This window comes from Glandiceps talaboti, chromosome 17 (genome assembly GCF_964340395.1).
Source record: "Glandiceps talaboti chromosome 17, keGlaTala1.1, whole genome shotgun sequence".
NCBI classification, from domain to species: Eukaryota; Metazoa; Hemichordata; class Enteropneusta; family Spengelidae; genus Glandiceps; species Glandiceps talaboti.
In genome coordinates, this window is record NC_135565.1 from 8152856 (window position 1) to 8175933 (window position 23078).

At 33.6% G+C, this 23078-nt stretch overlaps 1 protein-coding gene across 1 annotated transcript; it reads left to right on the forward strand.

Annotated features, from left to right (window-relative positions):
- The first annotated feature begins 1933 nt into the window (after positions 1-1933).
- On the forward strand, positions 1934-21051 carry LOC144448347 (tetraspanin-18-like). The gene is made up of 7 exons (XM_078138553.1): positions 1934-2015; positions 14075-14171; positions 15203-15394; positions 16527-16700; positions 17208-17381; positions 18189-18272; positions 18586-21051. The coding sequence occupies exons 2-7, from the start codon at positions 14106-14108 to the stop codon at positions 18643-18645; spliced, it is 750 nt and encodes a 249-aa protein (XP_077994679.1). The 5' UTR covers positions 1934-2015; positions 14075-14105; the 3' UTR covers positions 18646-21051.
- The last annotated feature ends 2027 nt before the right edge of the window (positions 21052-23078 follow it).

Here is a 23078-nt window from a genome sequence, read left to right on the forward strand (position 1 = left end):
AATGAAGTTAGCAATGGCATTGACGCCAGACTCCCCCCCCCCCAAGGAATGAAGCTTGTTTGTGACATTGTGCGATCGTCCCTGCCTTATTTGGTGGTCAGTGGAAGACGTTTACTTGCATTGTGTGTCAAAAAATTTGAAAAGTGTGTCGGATTAAAACCTCGTTCCAGAAACAAAATTGACAATATAATTGTTACCTGAAATTTGCGACTACATTCTATAGTCTGAAAGGTCACATGTTCTAAATCGTGGTTCAATCTATTGGCAAACTCTGGACTGTACATGTGCAGTCGAAAATTTCATGGAACAATTTTCAAGTTTGTGGTCGGAACAATTAAATTCGATAAAGTGTTTTACTACGAGTCGACGTCGACAAAGATGTTTTTTTTTTAAAAATTGCAGTATTATCGGATGTTGGGAGGCTTGTATCACGTGACTCGTACAGCAATTTTAATAAACTCCAAATTAAACTCATTGAATTACTTCGCGAAGACTTATACTAAAACCATACTAGCGTGTTTGTTTTATGAATATCGTCACAAAGAACATAATGCTCATAGAAATGTTTACTAAGTAAGTGTTGTGTGACACAATGGTGTTTTTACGGAGATATTGCACTGAATAAATTTACTAATTAAGATAATATATTTATCTTTGTTATATTTAATAAATCATCAACTATAAACATGCCCTCTAGCCATGAAGCAAATCAGCTGTCATGAATGTGATGACATTAATCGAGAGATAGATAGAGAGATAGAGAGAGATGGAGAGAGAGAGAGAGAGAGTGAGTGAGAGTGATGGAGAGAGAGAAAGAGAGTGAGAGAGAGTGAGTGAGAGAGATGGAGAGAGAGTGAGAGTGAGTGAGAGAGAGTGAGAGAGAGGGTTATACAGAGAGAGGGGAGGAGAAAAGGGGAGAGGGGTGGTGATGGGGAGAAAGACATTCTAGATTTGCACTTTTTAATATCGCTCCAAGCGGACTGTTCGTAAGACATGTTGGGATAGGCGGGTAGGCAGACAGAGACAAGGACAGCTACAAAAAGTGAGGTCTAGCCAACAAATAAAGAATTTTAGCAATAATGTCGATTAAGAGAAGAAAAGAAAGAAAACTTGGTTAAATCTATCTATCTATCTATCTATCTATCTATCTATCTATCTATCTATCTATCTATCTATCTATCTATCTATCTATCTATCTATCTATCTATCTATCTTTCTTTCTTTCTTTCTTTCTTTCTTTCTTTCTTTCTTTCTTTCTTTCTTTCTTTCTTTCTTTCTTTCTTTCTTTCTTTCTTTCTTTCTTTCTTTCTTTCTTTCTTTCTTTCTTTCTTTCTTTCTTTCTACACCTATGTACAGTCAATTTCACACTACCGTGCAGCTTTTCTGTTTGATACAACCACACAGAAACTAATTAAGAAACTGGACATGCTACACTTTAAGATAGCAAGATTGAATGAGTACAGATTCTTGCTACATTTTACATACCACCACCATGCAGACATCAACTGAACATCACCAAGGACAGTTTGTTTACTTCATCGGGTGTTTGATACTATTATGAGCCCGAATGTTGTCTGCATGGAATTCCAATACATTTAAATGGTTTATTGCATGTAGACTAAATATAAACGTAGCAAAAAGTGCGATCTCACTACTGAAGTGTGGCATATCCAGTTTCTTCAGTGTTCGTTGAATCATAGACAGTGAAGGGTCGAGGGGAGACCTGGCAGAAAAGCTGTGAATCTCGCTAGCGAACTATCTATATAACGTAGCGCCACCTATGTCCATACGTACGTGCAACAGATAGGGTTCAACATGCCCTAATCCGGTGGTGAAAGTGGCTGGCCAGGCTTTTGTTATGCAAATATATTATAACAATAAACTAATTTACATACGAAAGTGTAGTAGCTAATTTTGAATACACCCTGTGATACTGCAAAGGTGTACCTTCCAGCATAACCACACCCAAGGTTAAATGGTATTGCACTGTTAGAGCGGACTCGTCGTAAGTTTAGGTGAGCATGTCAGTATTTACAGCCCAATCTGTTTAGCGGTATCATGAGAGTGTGTGAGTGCGTTTTGAGCAGTACCTGTTGGTATCATATACACGACCAGTGTGTAACGTTAACTTTGAGCACACGATATGCGACACACAATATTGTATTTCGTCCAAACATCGCATTTTTAATAGTGAGTGTATCGTGTTAGTTTAAAACCATTTTTGTTTATAATTATTTATTTTTAGCAGGTTGTGTATTTATTTCCAATGTAAGTTGGGAACACGGTGTGACCGCCAGGTAGAAATATCGCATGTTACGTACGTTGAGCATGTTGTGGCGGCGGGGCCGGGGCGACGTGTACATAAACTCTTCGCTGCAGAAGCCATAGTTGAAAAGCGAAAGGGGGTGCGTTATTAGACAAATAAAACACGTTTATATCGCTTCAACTCGAAGGGTCAACGCCCTGGGTTTGTTATGTTCATTAGTTTTGACAGTAAAACTTTACAAATTTCACATGTTGAATCAGTGTATCGTGAATATTATGAGCTAAGAGTGAAAGTAACTAGTAATGAAGCCCTGCTAAAACGACATTGGCATTCATGATTTGATGCCGTGATCTGTACGATGGAGTTGTCTCACCCATTCTTGTTTCTGACAACAGTCCTGCAGTGTTTTAAACAAAAAATGAAAACGGGAACTATAAGTTTTAATACACCAATACCAAAGTATAGCGATTGAATATCTCTCGTAATTCCAGCTTTGCACCAGTGGTAATTCAATATCACTGATCTATGTACATACACGACGTAGGCGGACTTTCTTGGCTTTCAAGACGTATTACGGTTATGTAACAAGTGCATTATTCGTTTTGCGCCAAATCTATATAAAGCTAACCGCCAAGTCAACCAATTAAAAAAATTGAAAACGAGACTAAAAGGAAAATAGAAATTCCATGGCATATCTACCATTTGGTAATAATATATCTCTCAGATTGACAAGGAATCACGTTTTACACAAACTTGGAAGGCAATCTGTACAAATACCACAGGTACAGGTAAAACTAACAGTACACCATCAAATGCACTGGTCCCCCACCCCCACACTAGCATACATACATACATACATACATACATATACACACATACATACATATACACATACATACATACATACATACATACATACATACAATGTATATACATACCGTGCAAATGATACATACATACATACATACATACATACATACATACATACATACATACATACATACATACAAACGATACATACATACATACATACATACATACATATATTCTTTTGGTTATTTGGTATTGATGGCTTGTTGCAAACCGTCATAAATTAATGAAAACCACAGGATATTGGATGTGAAAATACATCTAGAATCTATTGAATAATTGATTTTGTGTCAGACACCTGCACAGATTATGGATGTATATGTGTTCTAAGGTCCATGGTCAACTATACTGTCATTGGTTTGATGATAATTTTAAAAAGTGAATCTGTACAAGGAACGGTGTTTATTGGGACATATTATTCCAAATAATATTCAGTTTAATTGAAATTATAACTCTGAAGTTGAAATGTACCGGTAGTACAAACCATATTAAAAAGCTGTTACCAAGGTAACAATATAAGCTAAATGTCTTTTGACAAAACATTTTTATAATGACAATGCAAATATATCTGAAATGTGCCAAAATAGGTATATCTATAATTGCAGGTCAAAGGTCAACAGAAAATCTGCTAATTTTGGACTTTGTGACTTTTATTAATGATTTAGTACATGTATATATCTAACCCTTAAGAGGGTTTGATAAATTGATATAAATAATTAGTAAGCTGAAGGGTATTACCAAATTACTAATGCTCAAGCTGAGGGGTGTGTGAATTACTAACTTGGGTAAAAGTAGTGAATTGTTTCTAAAAACTGAAAAGATAAAACAGTCGAACTCAATTTATATTGTTTCTGTTTTAATTCATTCTTTTACATATTTAATAAATACAAATTTGCGACAAGATATGACAGGATATTTGTATAAAATCACTTTATCGCTGGCATTTAACTCTTACATAATTCTGTAGAAATACTGTATTATATGCATATCATTCCACAGAGACAACCGTAACACGTGAAATGGCATTTTTGCATTTGGGTGGATGGATGGATAGATAGATAGGTACAGAACTAGAGGTACTGTGTTCGAGACCCACCATGGTAAGGGTGATTTTTTTACACCCACTTTACAGAATGACAGGTGTAGAATTAGGCATGTGTTATTATATCTACTAAAAATTGCTAAAATACCAATAATTAGACAATATTGTACATGTTCAGTTAGAAATTTATTTTATTCATAAGTTGTATACTATAAGTAACAGCCTGAATTTATGATTGCATTGGGTCGCTGATTTTTGGGTGTGGACCCAAAAATCAATTTGATTGGATGTACAATATTATGTGTATATAGCTATACAAATATGGTTACCTACACTTAATATTGTTCAGGGTGTATGATATTACAAGCAAGTCATTTATATAATTATATATAACACAGTTTCAAAAATGTCACAGTATGGCTGTGTGTACGTTGGAGAGAGTCTCTCGTTCTCCAAAGTTTATGGTTACAGCTAGGGCAGCTTTAACAACATATACTGGTGTCTTACAGTATATGAGTATATTCAAATGAAAAAAAAAAGACTCCATGAGAATTTCTGTAAATGATATGCATATAATACAGTATTTCTACAGAATTATGTAAGAGTTAAATGCCAGCGATAAAGTGATTTTATACAAATATCCTGTCATATCTTGTCGCAAATTTGTATTTATTAAATATGTAAAAGAATAAATTAAAACAGAAACAATATAAATTGAGTTCGACTGTTTTATCTTTTCAGTTTTTAGAAACAATTCACTACTTTTACCCAAGTTAGTAATTCACACACCCCTCAGCTTGAGCATTAGTAATTTGGTAATACCCTTCAGCTTACTAATTATTTATATCAATTTATCAAACCCTCTTAAGGGTTAGATATATACATGTACAAAACATTTTTATAATGACAATGCAAATATATCTGAAATGTGCCAAAATAGGTATATCTATAATTGCAGGTCAAAGGTCAACAGAAAATCTGCTAATTTTTGGACTTTGTGACTTTTATTAATGATTTAGTACATGTATATATCTAACCCTTAAGAGGGTTTGATAAATTGATATAAATAATTAGTAAGCTGAAGGGTATTACCAAATTACTAATGCTCAAGCTGAGGGGTGTGTGAATTACTAACTTGGGTAAAAGTAGTGAATTGTTTCTAAAAACTGAAAAGATAAAACAGTCGAACTCAATTTATATTGTTTCTGTTTTAATTCATTCTTTTACATATTTAATAAATACAAATTTGCGACAAGATATGACAGGATATTTGTATAAAATCACTTTATCGCTGGCATTTAACTCTTACATAATTCTGTAGAAATACTGTATTATATGCATATCATTTACAGAAATTCTCATGGAGTCTTTTTTTTTTCATTTGAATATACTCATATACTGTAAGACACCAGTATATGTTGTTAAAGCTGCCCTAGCTGTAACCATAAACTTTGGAGAACGAGAGACTCTCTCCAACGTACACACAGCCATACTGTGACATTTTTGAAACTGTGTTATATATAATTATATAAATGACTTGCTTGTAATATCATACACCCTGAACAATATTAAGTGTAGGTAACCATATTTGTATAGCAATATACACATAATATTGTACATCCAATCAAATTGATTTTTGGGTCCACACCCAAAAATCAGCGACCCAATGCAATCATAAATTCAGGCTGTTACTTATAGTATACAACTTATGAATAAAATAAATTTCTAACTGAACATGTACAATATTGTCTAATTATTGGTATTTTAGCAATTTTTTACAATAAGGATAAGGATATATTGTAATAAAATATATTTTTACTAGTAGTTCAGTAATAGCAGTAGTCTCCCTAAGAAGGTTATATTCTCAATTTCATTTAATGGACACTTTTTACACAAAGAAAGTGAAAGGAACTGTCCGCTAACACTTTCCACCCATGAATGAAACTGTCTTCAGCATGTTAATCATTTCTATAGCACTGTCCCAAACTTGTCAACTGTTACAATGCAACCAACATGTGCTGCCCTGCCTAATACCCAATTCTACTGCACCTAATTCTACACCTGTCATTCTGTAAAGTGTGTGTAAAAAATCGCCCTTACCTCGAAGTACAAAAATGCCATTTCACGTGTTACGGTTGTCACTGTGGTAGTAGTTAGTCAATATATATCTGTTTTCATGTTGGCACTTTATAATTCTAAATGTTTATTTAATACTGTTAGATATATATATATATATATATATCGCACTATGTGTGAAACTCCAAGTTACAACCAAGAAAGAGTTCCAGAACTACCAAAACTATTGCGCTCTGCCACTGCGGTATAGAGCACTGTCTTAGCAGATTGATACTCATCGAGTTATATATATATACATAGACATATATATAGATATATGATATAAAGTAATTTGTGTGAAATGATTATTGTCCGTACATTTTAAGTATTGTCAAAATGACAGATCTATAGATCTAATTGTGTTAGCTATTCCTGCATCGTTCTCGTGTCTTTTACCTTAAAAGCTTTTACCAATGTTTCTCTATTTCACTAAATTGTAAGATTTGGTTTCTTGTGCTGGATTGAATTAATCCTGGTGGTAGAATTCACAACAAATCATTTACTGCATCTTAGCTGTCAGCCTTTTAGTGTCAATATATTACTAAATTCATTACTTCTCATGGCGTGAAAGCAAACCGTATACATTTCTACAACCGACATGATTGTTTGTTGTCATGGTAATGTCTAAAATCTATTTGATGTAACAATTTAAAAGAGACAAATACACAAAAGTATCTGTGTATGAGTGACATTGTCTGGGAAGTTGTTGCTTAGCAACCTGTTGAGCTGGCTGGCTTTGTATACTTAGTAATATTTCTACAAACCTGTCCGATGAATGTCCCATGATGATGTCATTATCACGCTGTCATTGGCGTTTTTGATGTACCTGCTTGTCTGACCTGTGACCTGGACCATACTATTCCTTTAGGGGGGGGGGGGTGTTTATCTTAATGAAAAGTACTGTAGCCCTATATGAAACAATTTCGTAGTTTTCAGCTAATTGTCAAAGACAAATTTTTACTAATTACCAGACTGGTACATTGACAGTGTTCATGTACAAGAAGGCATTTTAGTGACTACTTATTTGTGTGTATATTTTTGGTCCAGTGAAATATTAAAACAAAACTAAATCTTTTTAGTGAAAATTTCCAAATTTACAGTATATTGATTCAATTTATGTTTTCAAACAATTTGAGAAGAAACCAATAACACAGAGACCATATGGAAAACAACGGAAAACATAACTACCTGAACTAGACACTCGCATATGAAAAAAAAAATATAATGAAATAAAATAAAAAACCTACCAACGCCACTTATTCCAAAATTGAAAGTAATTGGAACCACAAATACAATATTTTTATTATACCTTGGCAAAATCACTGATTATGTTCATAAGAATTGATGTGTTGAATGTTTGAACAGTATGGTCTAGGTCAAAGGTCATTTCTGTCTTTGTCGTAACATACTGTCAGACATAACATGAAATATTGAAAATATTATTGAAGATTAATCCTTTGCAATTTTGTAACGTATGGTTCATGTCGATTGACATATGGAGTAATTGATTAATTTGAACACAAGCTGATTTTATGAATTACAAATTACATGCATTCTTTCATGAATCAATTGTGTTTTTTTTCATCAATATTTTTTCAAAAGAAATATGGATTATTATTACATATGTACCAAAGATTATTTGCAATGTGGTGTCACGCATACGTGCAATACCGAAAACATACATGCACCTGCATGCAAATGATATGCAAATGAAGATGCGATCGTTCGTTTGACATGAAAGCACGTCATCATATCATGTAATTTATGTGGAAATTTAAACATTTGATACAGGTAAAATGATTTTGGTTTGGTGTTTCACTCATGTAGTAGGATATTTTTTACACACACTCGGGACAACTTCTAAAAATAAAAGTAAAACTTTGGAACAAAAATGCTGTGACTCAGTGGGGATGTGTAATATTTTCATCAGAAGTCTGTTTTTACTGCACTGTAAAAGAACAGCAATACTTATCAGTGTTCAGTGTTAAAGTGAAAAGTTTTGAAAAATGACAAAAACTAGATTTTTTTTGTCTCATGGTTTTGGAGGGAAATGCTTGGCGCTCGGAATAAATTTTCTTATGAACAATGCATCCATTTTTGAATATAAATTTCAATTTTGAATATAAATTTCAATTTAAGTAAATCTGTGATTACCCTCTACAAAGAAATTAAAAATGACAAAAAAAGAACTTTAGTCACATGACTTGATGGGGTATGGCAGACACATGAATATAGCACCTAATTATTGAAAACAAATAAATTGAATCTATTAATGTGTGAACTTGTGGTCCAATAGATTGTGAACAGTACAGTAGCAATTGAAACCAAATTCCTTTGTTTACATAGCTACTTTAAATGCATGTCCTGGTAATACTTTCTGGTTAGTGTGTAGTGATTTGCATATTGACACAAAGCATTAATTAGTGGTCAATAGGGGTAAAGGGTGTGGTTCAGTTTCACTGCCATGATTTCATTTATGCCTGTATTAGCACTAGCATACATCATAGACAGTAGAGGGGGCCTCCACTGTCTATGGTTACATAAGTTATGTACAGTCAGTATTGATATACTGCAATGCAAACAGTAGCAGTTTAGATTTGTGAGCAGACTACAGATGTACAGACAGATAATAACACATAGTCAGTGATTATCACACAATATTGATTCAGATACAAACGACTTAGCTTCCATAGTCCCACTGGCAGTTTGTGATATTCACAATTACTTGTCATGTGAATGTCACATGTCAATGCAGAAGTAGATAGCCTGTAGTGTTATAAGACTATATCACTTGTCAATGTGTACAGAAGGCTACACTGGCAGCTTTGTAAGAGATAGACAGACTGACAGACTGACTTACTGACAGAAAGGCAGTTAAGACAAAGATATTCAGATCTTGTGATTGTAGATTATCATTCAGACATACTTGAACACTGTCACACATGCACAGACCATGGAGGATGGAGACCTTGCTACCTCCATGCTCCATGCATGCATGGACAGATATATCCTACATCCTGTGATTGTTTGGTTCAGACAAATTTGATTGATTGACAGATTTCATAAACTATGGGTACTGGAGGTTCTGGAGAATCATTTTATGATTTTACATTTTAATGAATATTCATGACTTCTGAGTGCTTATTGCTTTCACTATCAATGCAAAACTTCTCTTATGAATATTCATTGTTCAGCCATGAATATATTACTTCTGCCTCAGGGCCACCAAATGTTTCTGCTGACTCCAATCAAGCAATATGAGCCCACAGCAAAGACACCATACCTTATAAGATATATGTCTCTGTGAAATCCCATGTAGTCTGTACAAAAGTCATGTATAATCATGAAATGACTCTCCAGAACCCATATATAGTTTAGGAAAATGCCATTTATTTCCAGGACTCAGTGTCATCCCCCTGAAATAAGACCCACCTGAAATAAGAAAATATTGAATGTCCACTGAGCTTTGTATGCTTCAATGAATAAATAATATTCATAACAAATAACATAACAAAAAAAATAATTAAGAGAAGATTTATTTAGCTGATGAGAGTACAAGTTCTTTAGGTTGTATTAAAGGTCTAATTAAAAAAATTATTTGGTTCTTGTCACCCTATAGTTTTTCACGCTGACCCTAAACATTTTTTGATGTACATTTGAGAAAAAAAGTAATAAAATTGCGAAAATTGTGAAGTCTCACAAGAAATATGACATCAACTTAAAAAGACAATATAAAACTGTCCTTCCAATCTGTAATGGCTGTACATCTGATGAGAAGAAACCAATAACACAGAGACCATATGGAAAACAATGGAAAACATAACTACCTGAACTAGACCCACTCACATATGAGAAAAAATGTAATAAAGTAAAAAAAAAGCTACCTATCCCACCTTTTCTAAAATTGAGTAATTGGAACCACATAATTATTTTTGTTAAGCCTAAGTGGTCTGTGACACCTGTTGCATATATGACATTTTCCCTCCAAAAAATTATTTCCAAACAACAAGGTAAACATACATGTACACTTAGCTATTGGTATCACAAGACATCATTTTTTAGTTTTGAAATATTAGTAGATAAAATGCAGAATTTAGAAATTTATCTTAAAATTTTAGTTGAAAAGAAACAAGATAACTAGTTTGTGTGGGAACATATTCAGTGAAATTTTGTAAGATATTTTTTCCACATAATCATAATAGTCCAAAAGTTGTTTGGTTCTGGTTACCCAACCCCACCTAGTTTTTCACGCCGACCCTAAATTATTTTTACATATTTGAGAAAAAAATAGATAAAATGAAGAACATTGTGAAGTTTCGCAAGAAATAGTGGGTGCGGAAACTGACGTCAACGTAAAAAGACAATATAAAACTGTTCTTCCAATCTGTAATGGCTGTACATCTGATGAGAAGAAACCAAAAACACAGAGACCATATGGAAAACAATGGAAAACATAACATATGAAAAAAAAAAATTAAAAAAATTAAATTAAAAATCTGCCTACCCCCACCTAATATTGAATGTAATCGCAACTACACATTTTTTTACGCCTTAAATTAGTAAAATAGACCGTAAAATCAACTGCTTTTAAAAACTATAGGTAGGTTTGCCAGAATCTAAAATTCTCAAAATCCAGAGGCTAAGTACTCAAAATTGTTTTTTTGTAGTTTGGAATTTCAATGATTTGTGTGGGTGTTGTTTTTTTGTAACACAAACTGCGACACAAAAGAGTTAGTCTGTGAATTGAATTGTAAAGAGGTCATTGTACATTGCCTTCCAGTAGAACTGATATTGATAGGGTATTCATGTCAGCTGGTGTACAGTATGATTGAGTCATGTCATGTAAAGGTGTGTCATATTTGCTAAAAATAAACTTTTTTTTTTTATAAAATCACCTGAAAGTGAGTGTAACCTATTGTTGTATATACTATCAGTGTGTCCTTATAATAAAGGAGAATTTTTTTGTTCTGTGTCAGAATTATGAAAATTATAACATTTTTTTTGTGAATCAGCTCACCAGGATTTGGGGAAAAAACTAACTTTTGGCTGGTCACTACAAAAAACTGCATATTGATGGCATGACATATCCCGAATTTTGCCTATTGGCCACAGGTGTACATGGTGATCATAATACGTACTGTAAACTGGAAATTTTCGGCAAAATAGTTATTTTCACCTATTTTGCCAGAAACCAAAACCACAAAATTGCGTAGTGACAAAATGTCTGCTTATACATGAACACAATGTACCAGTCAAGTAATTAGTAAAAAATTAGTCTTTGAGAACTAAGCTGAAGATTGTTAAATTGCTATACTGTCTAGTGATAAAAATATCTGTGTTTACGGGTACCTTTCCTATAGCTTGACACTTAATGTCAGACCCAAACTTTCAGTACGTAGAGAGTATAGATTTGGTTAAATTTTTAGGTGGTTTAATTAATATAAGAAAGTTTTACTTTGACTCTGTTCTTTGAATTTTCAAAAACACTCACATTAAGTAGCTCTTGTAGTTTATCTCTGTGGTAATAAAAAAGCACAGACACCTTTGATTTAACTCAGAAAATGGTTTTCTTTTTCTTTTTTTAATTAATGACGTTTTATCGTGCTTATTACAAAAACATAACTCTTTGCATGAATATAAATTTTACAGTTTGTATTCAGGAACTTTTGTTAAGTTATTAATTTTAAAAACTGTCCTTATTTCTTAATATGTACTTTTTTTAACCACAGTATGAAACTCTACACTCTGTATATTTTTTGTATGCCATCAATTGAAATCTAGTTTTTGTTTTCTAAGCTTTGAAATATAACGCTTAGCAACAATAAAAAATGAAATTTAATAATATCGATAATTGAAGCCATTTTGCCTTTGAGCATGTCACATGATTTTATTTTAATTTTCATTAGACCTTAATTATTGACGCAGATTAGTTTACTCGGAGTGTTGAACATTGTCATTTACATTAGAATTTGATTAGGTATGCCATCATATAATTCAAAACAATTTTTAATTAAGAAAAATGTGTTGTAATTTAGATAAATTTGTGGTAACTACATGCACTATAACTCGTTTGTATTGTAGGCCACCAACCTTAGACCAATTGTTAGCGGTATCAATGTCACTTAACAACCAGCAGAAATTGTCACAGAATATTTTTGACATTTTTTTAATAAACATTCCATTTAATGATCAATTTCATTTGACAATTGTAAATATGGAATAAATTAGATAATACAGTATGCAAAATTTTGATATTATAAAACCTTTATGAGACATGAAATTGATAACATGAAATTGATAAACCATATTTTACTAAATATAGCGTAGAATCTAGTGTTGTATGGAGAATATTATTTTCACCATTCCCTTACTACACCTGGATTTTTCACTCCCATAATTTTGGTTCCCTATCAAAATATACTGAAAAGTTGGTTTATTTGAGTTTTTCGTTTGATTATTATGATTAGAGAGTGTTTTAGAATTTAGCAAACAGTTTTTGTTTTTACTATTACAAAAATAGATGAATTGTAGTAATGTCATTCCATATGTTACAGCTGTTAGTAATAGCCTAGCACCTTTCTGTAAAAAAAGTAACCTTGATACAAACGATAGAACCAGTAACTGAGGCTGAATGATTGCATTGAATGTGCTGTCGTATACATACTAGTATCATATTTCAAATGTCTGAACAATAAAAAAAATGTATTACTTGAACAGGCAATACATTTTTTTACCATTATAAAGCCGATATCAGGCATATAACCTTTGACCTCTCCACCAGATAATTTCTACCAACATGCTAACTTTTTGAAAAATTTAGTAGTACTCCATTTTGTCATGACAAAAAAGCAGTATTTGGTACAAGTGAATAACTGAGGAGTATTTCTTTTCAACAGGTCTAAAATTGAAATTTTTTTTGAAAAATCAACATTTGTGGTCATAATTTTTGTGTATATAATTTTAGTGTATAATTTTGGAGGGAAAAGGTATAGTTGTAAACATTTTAAAAATCATGTCGTTGTTAGGCTCTGATCATTGTAATGGGTATAGGTGTACACGTCATAACATTTTTAGAATCACGAAGAAGAAAAAATGCCGTTGTTTACGGTTCATTGTTGATCTTTTCAACTTTTGCTATTTCCTGTTTTGAGATACAACCAGCTGATGATGTATCTCAAAAGACCAGTATACATTTAGGCCCTGATTTCATGATGCCATTTTCAAAATGAAAGTGCAATTATTTTTGGGGTGCGTTTGCATCTACCAGCTACACAAAAACGACAAAAACGTGCATGAAAATGCAACAATTTGGAGACATTTCTGAAAGTGGATTGTTTGAAAACTGTCAGCTTTCATTTTAAAATGGAGTCCTTATTAAAGTTAATGAACAAAAATGGAAAGATTGCGGAAAAATGGCATCATGTGAACTATTGATAATGAAAATGAATGTCTTTGACCTCTGGAATGACCTGTTATATGCACATGTCTAATCATTACATGACTGTATGTTTGCAAATGTGCAATCAGGATTGATTTTCATCATTCCGTTTTCAGTATTTCTGCAGAATCAGTCCAACAATGAGTGTCATGTCAGCCTATTATGCAAACACATAAAGACATATCAAAATATAACATAATTGATTTTTAGTGTATTTATTTGAAAACGTTATGTACATGCAGCCTAAGTATTTGGTATATGGCACATTGAGTCTGCATTACTTGTCGCCATGGTTACCAACATGATTTTCATGAAGTTTTTGTATGTTTTTTTTTTACTGTAGGTTTAGAAGCAGTACACTGTAAGCAGTCAAAATGGTGCAAGGTTGTGGAATGAAGTGCATCAAAGCACTACTCTTCATCTTTAACTTTATCTTCTGGGTAAGATCAGTTTTTACTTCAACTCTCACTTCTAGGAAAGTATAGTCGAGATATTATCCGTGGCTTCAGATCTGAAAATCTCACTTCCCCCATCTAGCTCAGTGAGAAATCAGACTATGAACCAATGGTGTTCATGCAAATGAGTAAACGCCCAATTATTAGAATATGTAAACTATGTTTATAAGTAGCATCCTGATATGACAAATATACCATATTTGGACATTATGTAAATGACCCCAATAAACACTCACTTTTGATTGGGTTTAATGCTGTGATTGATTAACAAAGACATGATGTTAATGACTATGTGGGCGGCTTTGTTTGAATTGAAATTTCATCTCAGGACCTCATTGAGCTAGAAGTGGAAAGAGATTTGAAGTCATGCATAACATCTAGACTAAGGGAAATAAAGATTGAATAAAAAAGTTAAAATTACATGTGATATATTGTGGAAAATTTGCCACTACAAGAAGAAATGTTAAAAGAGTATTACAACACATTCCAGGATTATTTAGGGTTACAAACCTGCGATAAAATAAGTAAAATTGACTAGCGACTAGCGACTCATAGTGACGTACCCATTGGTCATGAGTATTTTCCTGCTGAATGAAGAAAAATATTGGAGAATAACATAATTACACCAGCGGCAGTAAATCAAAGAAAAAGTGGAGAACGTAATGGCAATTTTGACTGTTTGACTCGTCCTTCGAACACAGTAGAACCAGTAATGAAGACACGCGTTGTCGTGACATAGATGTGTAATATCGCGATGTAGAACAACCAGAGTATATATTACATATTTTTTGTTGAACCTGTGCATAGTATAGTGTCTGTTAAATATAATGTCAACTGCTTCTAATACTATTGTGTATGTTTAAAAGGAGTTGCTTTGCGGAAGTGATGTAATAGACTTGAAAGGCAAATCCCACTGAACATCATATTGTAAATTATGGTAGACGTATTCGTATGGTAGTTATGCGACTGCTAGCTGATGAATATATTGACTATATTCTTTCTTACCTTCTCTCTAGTTATCTGGTGTTGCACTAGCAGGAGTTGGTATATGGATAGTTGTTGATAGTGAGTCATTTATAGCTATACTGGACAATCCATTAATTATCAATGCAGCATATATTATGATCGGAGTTGGTGGTTTCGTTCTCATCGTCGGTTTCTGTGGATGTTGCGGAGCAATCAAAGAAAGCAGATGTCTGCTTGGATTTGTAAGTAACCTCTAATATCACATAAATACTTGCATCTTCTACTATGTGACGTCAAACGGGGTGATTTCAGAGCAAATCACTCCTGTTTTACCGAAACTATTTTTGCTCGCGCTACGATCAAGTTATAATAATAATGTACATTCGAAACGTAAATACACACATTACATACATCCTTCGGTGGCAGGAGTTTTATGCGTAGTGGTTCCTTTATTTGTATTTAATAGATTTGATATATTTTATCGGAAAATCGTGTAGATTATGGCAATATTTATGGAGCAACGGTAAGCTTACTTCTGATTTACCGTTGAACTCAGTGATCCGAACTTACACATTCCGAGCGAATAAAATAAAAATGACGGAACAAAAGTTGCATTATATAATTGCATACCTGCATATGTATGAGGATGCACAAAATCACATAGTGTAATTTTTATGGAAATTCGATGAGAATATGTAATAATATTTAGCATAACTCCATGCCACGTCAGTATGGGGGGGGGGGGATTATTTGCACTTGTGCTTGCAGTGCTTTCACTTAACTCTGCTGCACTTTCGCAGAGAACAGTAAAACTAAAAGCACTATGAATGCAAATACCCCGAGTATTGCAGTGCTCACTTGCATTTGCACATCAGGGGGTTCTGTCATATTCTCATTTTTAATATTTTATTTGAAATGTTGGTCATTGATTGTTTTTGAGGGACTATTAGAATATTCCTATAAACAAAGAGGTTGTTAAAACATAGTAATAACATGTTATTGTACGGTAAATCCAGCCAACGATCAATTTCACAATTAAGAACAAAACAGATGAAAACATCACTGTAAGTAATTAGAATCCTTGGTCTTGTAACAATTTGTGCTGTTTTTTTAGTAGTATTTATAGTATTTACAACTTTGCACCCTTCTGTTTGTAATTATCTCTCTCCTCAGTACTTCACCATTTTGTTACTTATTTTCTGTTACCATGGTAACTAAATTGTGACACTTAATTTTTTGATTTAAATATTTATAGTTACTTTCATCACCTGCAACGAAAATTGGACAAAAATGACAGCTATGTATTTTCAGTAAGGAAATTTTGTATTTTCAAATATCTTTATTTTTTTAAGTTTTTTTAATTTTTTTTTTCAGTACTTCACCATGTTGTTACTGATTTTCTGTGCTGAGTTGGCGGCTGGTGTTCTGGCATCCATTTATGGAAGTGACATTGAGAAATATGTAGAAGATGCCATGAACAGGACATTGGTGGAAGATTACGGCCAGACCAAACTTATCACCGATAGTTGGAATGATGCCCAACTTATCGTAAGTGGTCGAAAATAAAGAAATGTTTTTTACCTGAAACATAACGTTATGTCTTACTGGACTAAAATCTTATGAACATTGCTACATTTTTTTGCCTGTCATGACAAAATTCTTACTAAAATTGCTTCGTTAATCGTCTGGTGTGGCATTAGTTTCGCTGCCAGACTCTCAACAAGTGTCCCTTTGTGAGGAGCACGAAGTGTGCCTGACTGAGCAGTGAATAAATAAATCCTCAACACATGATTAGTCGGTATTTATAACAGACTCCTCCTGGATATAGAATATTCAGTAGCTAGGATGTTTCAACAGATTTTTGATTCACTAGTTTTATCGGCGGTTATTTTTATTCACCTTTAATGACCTTTGACTTACTTTTGACCTTGCAGTTTGAATCTTGTGCCATCATTGGAGCCTTAATTTTTAATTTTTCCATGACCCGTCCACCTGGTTTGACTTTCCCACGACCCTTCACTCACGTTGACACTTACATGACCTTTGACCTTGCAGTTTGAATGTTGTGGAACCTATGGTTACGAAGATTACCTCACAACAATGTGGTATGCTGATGGTCAGACCCAAGACTTTCCATCCTCATGTTGTAAGATTATAAGTCTTACATCGGGTAAACTAGAGAATGAAGCCGAGTGTCTGAACAAGAACCCAGCATATATGAATCCAGAGGTATGTGAATCATGCAAACATTAACTTTACTCAGGGGCAAGATCAATAGTTCAGCATACCCCTCCCCCAACCAAACACACACACGCACGCATGCACGCACGCACACATGCACGCACGCACGCACGCACACGCGTGCGCGCGCAGACACATACACACACATACACATACACAGACGTACATACACACACATAAAATAACAAAACAAACACAAATAAACAAAAACAAAACAAAAAATCCTATTCTTTTGGGGGGTGGGGTGTGAAACATTTTCAATTTTATTTTTAATGGAATCTATTTTGGATAGACACAAATATTTCTTTAAACATGTGGAAATGACTTTTACAATTGGTGATGTCAGTTTGTCTGTAAGACCCTACATGAGGTAGGGTTTATGATCTATCTTTGCATATGTCCATCTATTGTGTCGATATCAAAATCTATATATCTGAAGTTCATTAGTTGATTTTTTTGGCCAGGTCATATTCACATCACATTTGTTTCTTCGATATCATCAAATTCTGACCAAATGGTGGCCATTTTTGTAGTTAACAAATTGATATGTTTATAGTCTTATTGCAAGACCTTGAATCTGTGCTTTGTGGGTTGCCAGATATTAAAGCTGAAAGGTGATGAGAACTGCTTTCTGTCTAGCACCCTCAGTGGCAACCTGAAGTCGATTTTAAAGAAAACAGACAATCCCAAGGGGTGTAGCAGCTACACCAAAACTGCATTACTCAAAAACTTTATTAGGCTAAAGCTGTGTTGTCAAGTTCAAATATTAATGATTATTTTGTGGATGTGTTGTAGGGTTGTGTTGCCAAGTTCAAGACATGGGTAGATGACCGTATATATATTCTTGGTGGTGTTGGCATTGGAGTTGCTGGTCTTCAAGTAAGTTAGCAACCATCAAGTTGTGTTCAATTGAGTGTGTGTGTGTGTGTGTGAGTGACATGTCACTGTGTGTGCGAGTGTGCATGTGCATGTTTGTAAAGTGAGAAATGATGCCTGTGACCTGGTTACACACCTATGGCACCCTTTGGAGAAGTGGAACTGCACACCACTCGTATGTATGTATGTATGTGTGGATGGATGTATATGTGATGTGTATAGTATAACATTTAATGGTTTTGTGTACATGTAAATGTTTTTTTTACATCCATAAGTATTTGAATTAAACTATATTGTGTTTTTATTTCTTTTCTAGTTATTTGGAATGATCTTTGCTATTTGTCTGTGTAGAAGTATTAGATCATCATCAGACTAGAAGATAAAAATCTTAATAATTATCTCCATGGGAATAAACTTTCGTCGCCACAGAGATGAGCTTTTGTGACATCACGGTGTAATTAATTTTGAATAATTCTATGAAAGCCTTGACCACATCTCAGCCTTCTGAATATGAAAAATGTACAAGACTAAAAATGTTGCGGTTTATTTCACTTTGAATTATTTTTTAATTGAATTTTTTTTTATAGAAATGAAAATTTAAAGAAAAAGAAACATTGGATAAGAAACAAAAATGTTAGTTTGTGTAAACTGTATTTGTTTGGTACTTATGTCACTGTCAGCTTTCATTTGCATGTCAAATGAATCAGCTGACAGTCACATGGCCATGTTATCTGGTTGATAGGTTGATCTTACACAAATCAGCTGACAGTCACATGCCCATGGCTGGTTGATAGGTTGATCTTACACAAATCAGCTGACAGTCACATGGCCATGTCATCTAGTTGATAGGTTGATCTTACACAAATCAGCTGACAGTCACATGGCCATGTCATCTAGTTGATAGGTTGATCTTACACAAATCAGCCGACAGTCACATGGTCATGTTATCTGGTATTGTGGAACATGCACAAATCAGTTGACTGTCATGGCTGATTTGAAACCATCACAACAAGCAATAACACTTTCATTTTAGTTGTTTTTTTTGCTGAATAAGAAAATCTGGAACAGAAATCTGATGCACAGTATTTTAACTGTGATATATGTAAATGGTTGAAGAAACTCTGATGTACAAATATTTTTGTATTTTTCAATCTACATTTGTAGTTACAAGTTTTCATCTGAAATTAAAATTGGTAATTAAGATAAAACTTTATTTCCAAGGATGTGAATATTGTGGTAGTAATCATATTTTTGTAACATATTTATTCTAAGACAGACCTTTCAATGAATTAAGCCCTCCAGTGACGATACAGGGAGAAATTGGAATTATATGTGCACCCTCTATCAGGGGTTTAGAGAGAACAAGGGCTGGAAGTGTGCCATTTCACAATGGGAAAGTTCAATATGAATGCTGTCAGCTAGCCTGTCCATGGCTCTGGAGCTGTGACTGTGCTAGCTTGCAGTCTATGGGAGTTAGTCTACATGTAGTTACAGATCCAATACTGTAAACAGACTAGCTAACGGATCGCTAACAGCTATGATACTGAACACTCGCCCTGAATGACATTCCTTCTGAGTTGTATGGAGAATGTGATGATTAGAATGGCACCCTGGCGGCTTCTCATACTGAATTACCGTGTTCCATGAGATCTCGCAATTTACCATTCGTTATTTATTTTCTCCACCCAAGATATATTAATCACCACTGCTGAAATGCATACTGACAAAGTTTTTGATAAAGTCATGTCATTGCTTCAAAGAAATACAAGAAATTACAAAAAGAAGCCTTTCTAATCTCAGTAAAATAAAATTATGGAGACAGGACATTTTTTGTCACATTCATCCTATTTTATCCAATCTAAATATGCAAAAGACAAAGATGTTCAAATTCCAATATACCGAATCCCTGACAATACCAGTGTTATAACGAGAGGGTAAGATTTGCTTGGGGTTTGTTGAATATTTTCTCCAATACCTGAATTTTGACTACTGCCCTCTAGTGGCAGGGTTATATTTTCTTTTACCATTTGTTTTTTTAGAAATGGCCAGTAAAGCTAGTTTCATTGTATTATTCCTGATCCAACTTGGTAGACTTGAATCAAAGGAAGGGATACAGTGAACATATTAAATTTGGTTGATATTTTAGTGAACAAAGTTGTCTCACTTGCCATATAGATGAGTATAAAGGTTTCTATTATAGATTTTTAATATATAAAACAATTTTATCATGACTTCCTACTTGAAAAAATAACATGAAACAACAATAATTAAGTCTGCGTTTGTAACTCAAAAAGTTAAAATAAAAATGTGTAAACAGTTTGTTGTACTTACAATAACAAACATTTTACACATTTATTAATTAATTTTTTGCAATGTATTGAGTTACAAACACAGACTTGGCATATATTGTTTCACATTGATTTTTCAAGTAGAAAGCCGTGATAAAATTGTTTTATAAATGAAAAATCCAAAATAAATCCCCAATCATCAATATGGCAACTTTAAGATTTGTTATTTTATTATAAACAGAAAGTTGTTTTTATATCATAACAACTTTACAGTCAAAAATTGGAACTCTTAGAGAAATAACCAATCATGTTAAAGATTTCATATCCCATTGTGGTGATGTCTCTGATGCTATGATTGGTCTACTTTCATCACATGATGTATTCTATGAACATAACATTCTCTTAGTCTTAGTGTTAAATATATACATATTTCGTAGTTCACAACTTTCCCATTTAGTTTATTTTCTTCTAAACTATTTTAGTTAACAATAAACATATCAAGTGCTTTTATCTATCATTGTCTTTGTATTTTTTGTTGTATGAATAATAATAATGATGGTGGTGAGTAGCGCCAGTCATATGGAACAGTATGCCACCTGAACTTCGTTGAGACACATCTGTTTGCAAGAGTGTTCTCTAACTTTTTACAATGATCTACTATAGTTCCTGTTCAGTGCCATAGAACATTACGTTGTATTGGATTTTGTCGCAGTACAAATTTTTTGATTGATTGATTGGTTGATAAATCTGGTTACTCCAGCATTGTAGAAGTGTTTCTCATTTTGTGATGTCAGTCTGTCTGATTATAAAATGTGGATATTAGTTGTTTATGTGTACATTTCAGCTTGAAGCAAACTTAATATATCCCAATGTACAATCCATCCATGTATGCTTGCATCATCCACCCATCATTCATTCCACCAGTTGGTCCATCCTTCTATCAATCACCCTACTGAACAGACTCCATTGAACCATCCACCCATCAATCAACCGTACCCACCCACCAGTCAGCCCATCCTTCCATTCTGTCAATCACCCTACCAAACAGACTCCACCAAACCGTCCATCCATCCATCAATCAAGTCACCGGTTTGTCCATATCCTTCCTATTTCCACCAATCACCCTACTGATGCTACCAAACCATCCATCCACCAATTCACCCTTCATAGAAGAACCATGCCCTTGCAAGTCACCAGCTGATAGTTGGTGTAAAAAGATATCAGAAGAATCTGTTCGAAAGCACTATCAGCATTTTCTGATATAACCAAAGACAATATTACAGATAGTACATTCAGCCTATTATATCAAGACATAACTACATTGACATAATTTAGTGTCTGATAAACTATCATTTAACTTTTACCCAAACTGAAACACGCATCGAAAAAAGATAGTAAAAATCCCTAAAGGTGTTTATCGATATCCTTATTTAATCTGCTAAGATCTCAATGAGAGCTCATTTCCCAGGGATATGTGAACGCACTGTGAATCCTCCCTTATAATACTACCCTCTATGGCATGCCTTTGCAATACTGCCCTCTATGGTAATGCAGCTCCTTGACAATACTGCCCTCTTGGGTACGATTTGGCTACCTGGCAATACTGCCCTCTGTGGTAAGACTTGGCTCCCTGACAACACTGCCCTCCATTGTTAAGACTTAAATACTTTATTACAACACTGGTCAATTATTGGTACATGCATGTACTAACAAAATCCAAAGCAACAATTGTCCCACTTCCAACAACTTTTTTTTACAAGGCTACCAAATGCAAAGATGGTTAAAATTAGAACAGAAATCATCACAACATTGAACTTAAATTTTAGAGACAGTACACACTGCTTTTTTTTGACACTGAAAGCAAAAGTGAAACTTTCATCTACCTGTGGACTTGTAAAGCAGTGTGATGTTCTTGGTTGGTCACATGACTCATCACTTGAATGTGACAAAGTGCATGAACTCAGAAGTTCTATGTTAATACAATAACCTACACAAATGAACTTGCAGTAATAAAAATATTATAGTTATGACAATTTATACACACCATGGAATGTATTCATACTAAAGATTCTTGCACAACCTGTAGCTGTACATGTCCACACAATGACAGGTACATACTCATTCAAAGATATGTACAGCAAACACAAAAACTTAAAATTCAAACCATTTTTATTCACAAATCAATCACTTTACTTAACACAACATTGGAAGTTAACTTATAATTTAATAAGCATGACAATATGTATCACTTTTTTCCAAAAAATGTTTGGTTTTTTTTGTATGTTTTGGTAGATTTTCTGAAACGAGTAATTTCAAGCAGTGTATTATTAGTTCTTAATGTCAAGCAGTAATTTATTTGATTTGACATGAGAAAATTTTTGGAATTCAAAACCTTTGATTTCGACAAGAAGGCAAAAATATTGATGTTTATATATAAGATATTTAAATTTAAGTTAGCAACAGGTTAATTACCTCATTCCTATTTAAGTGGTAAGATTTAATAAAATCACTACAACTGTCA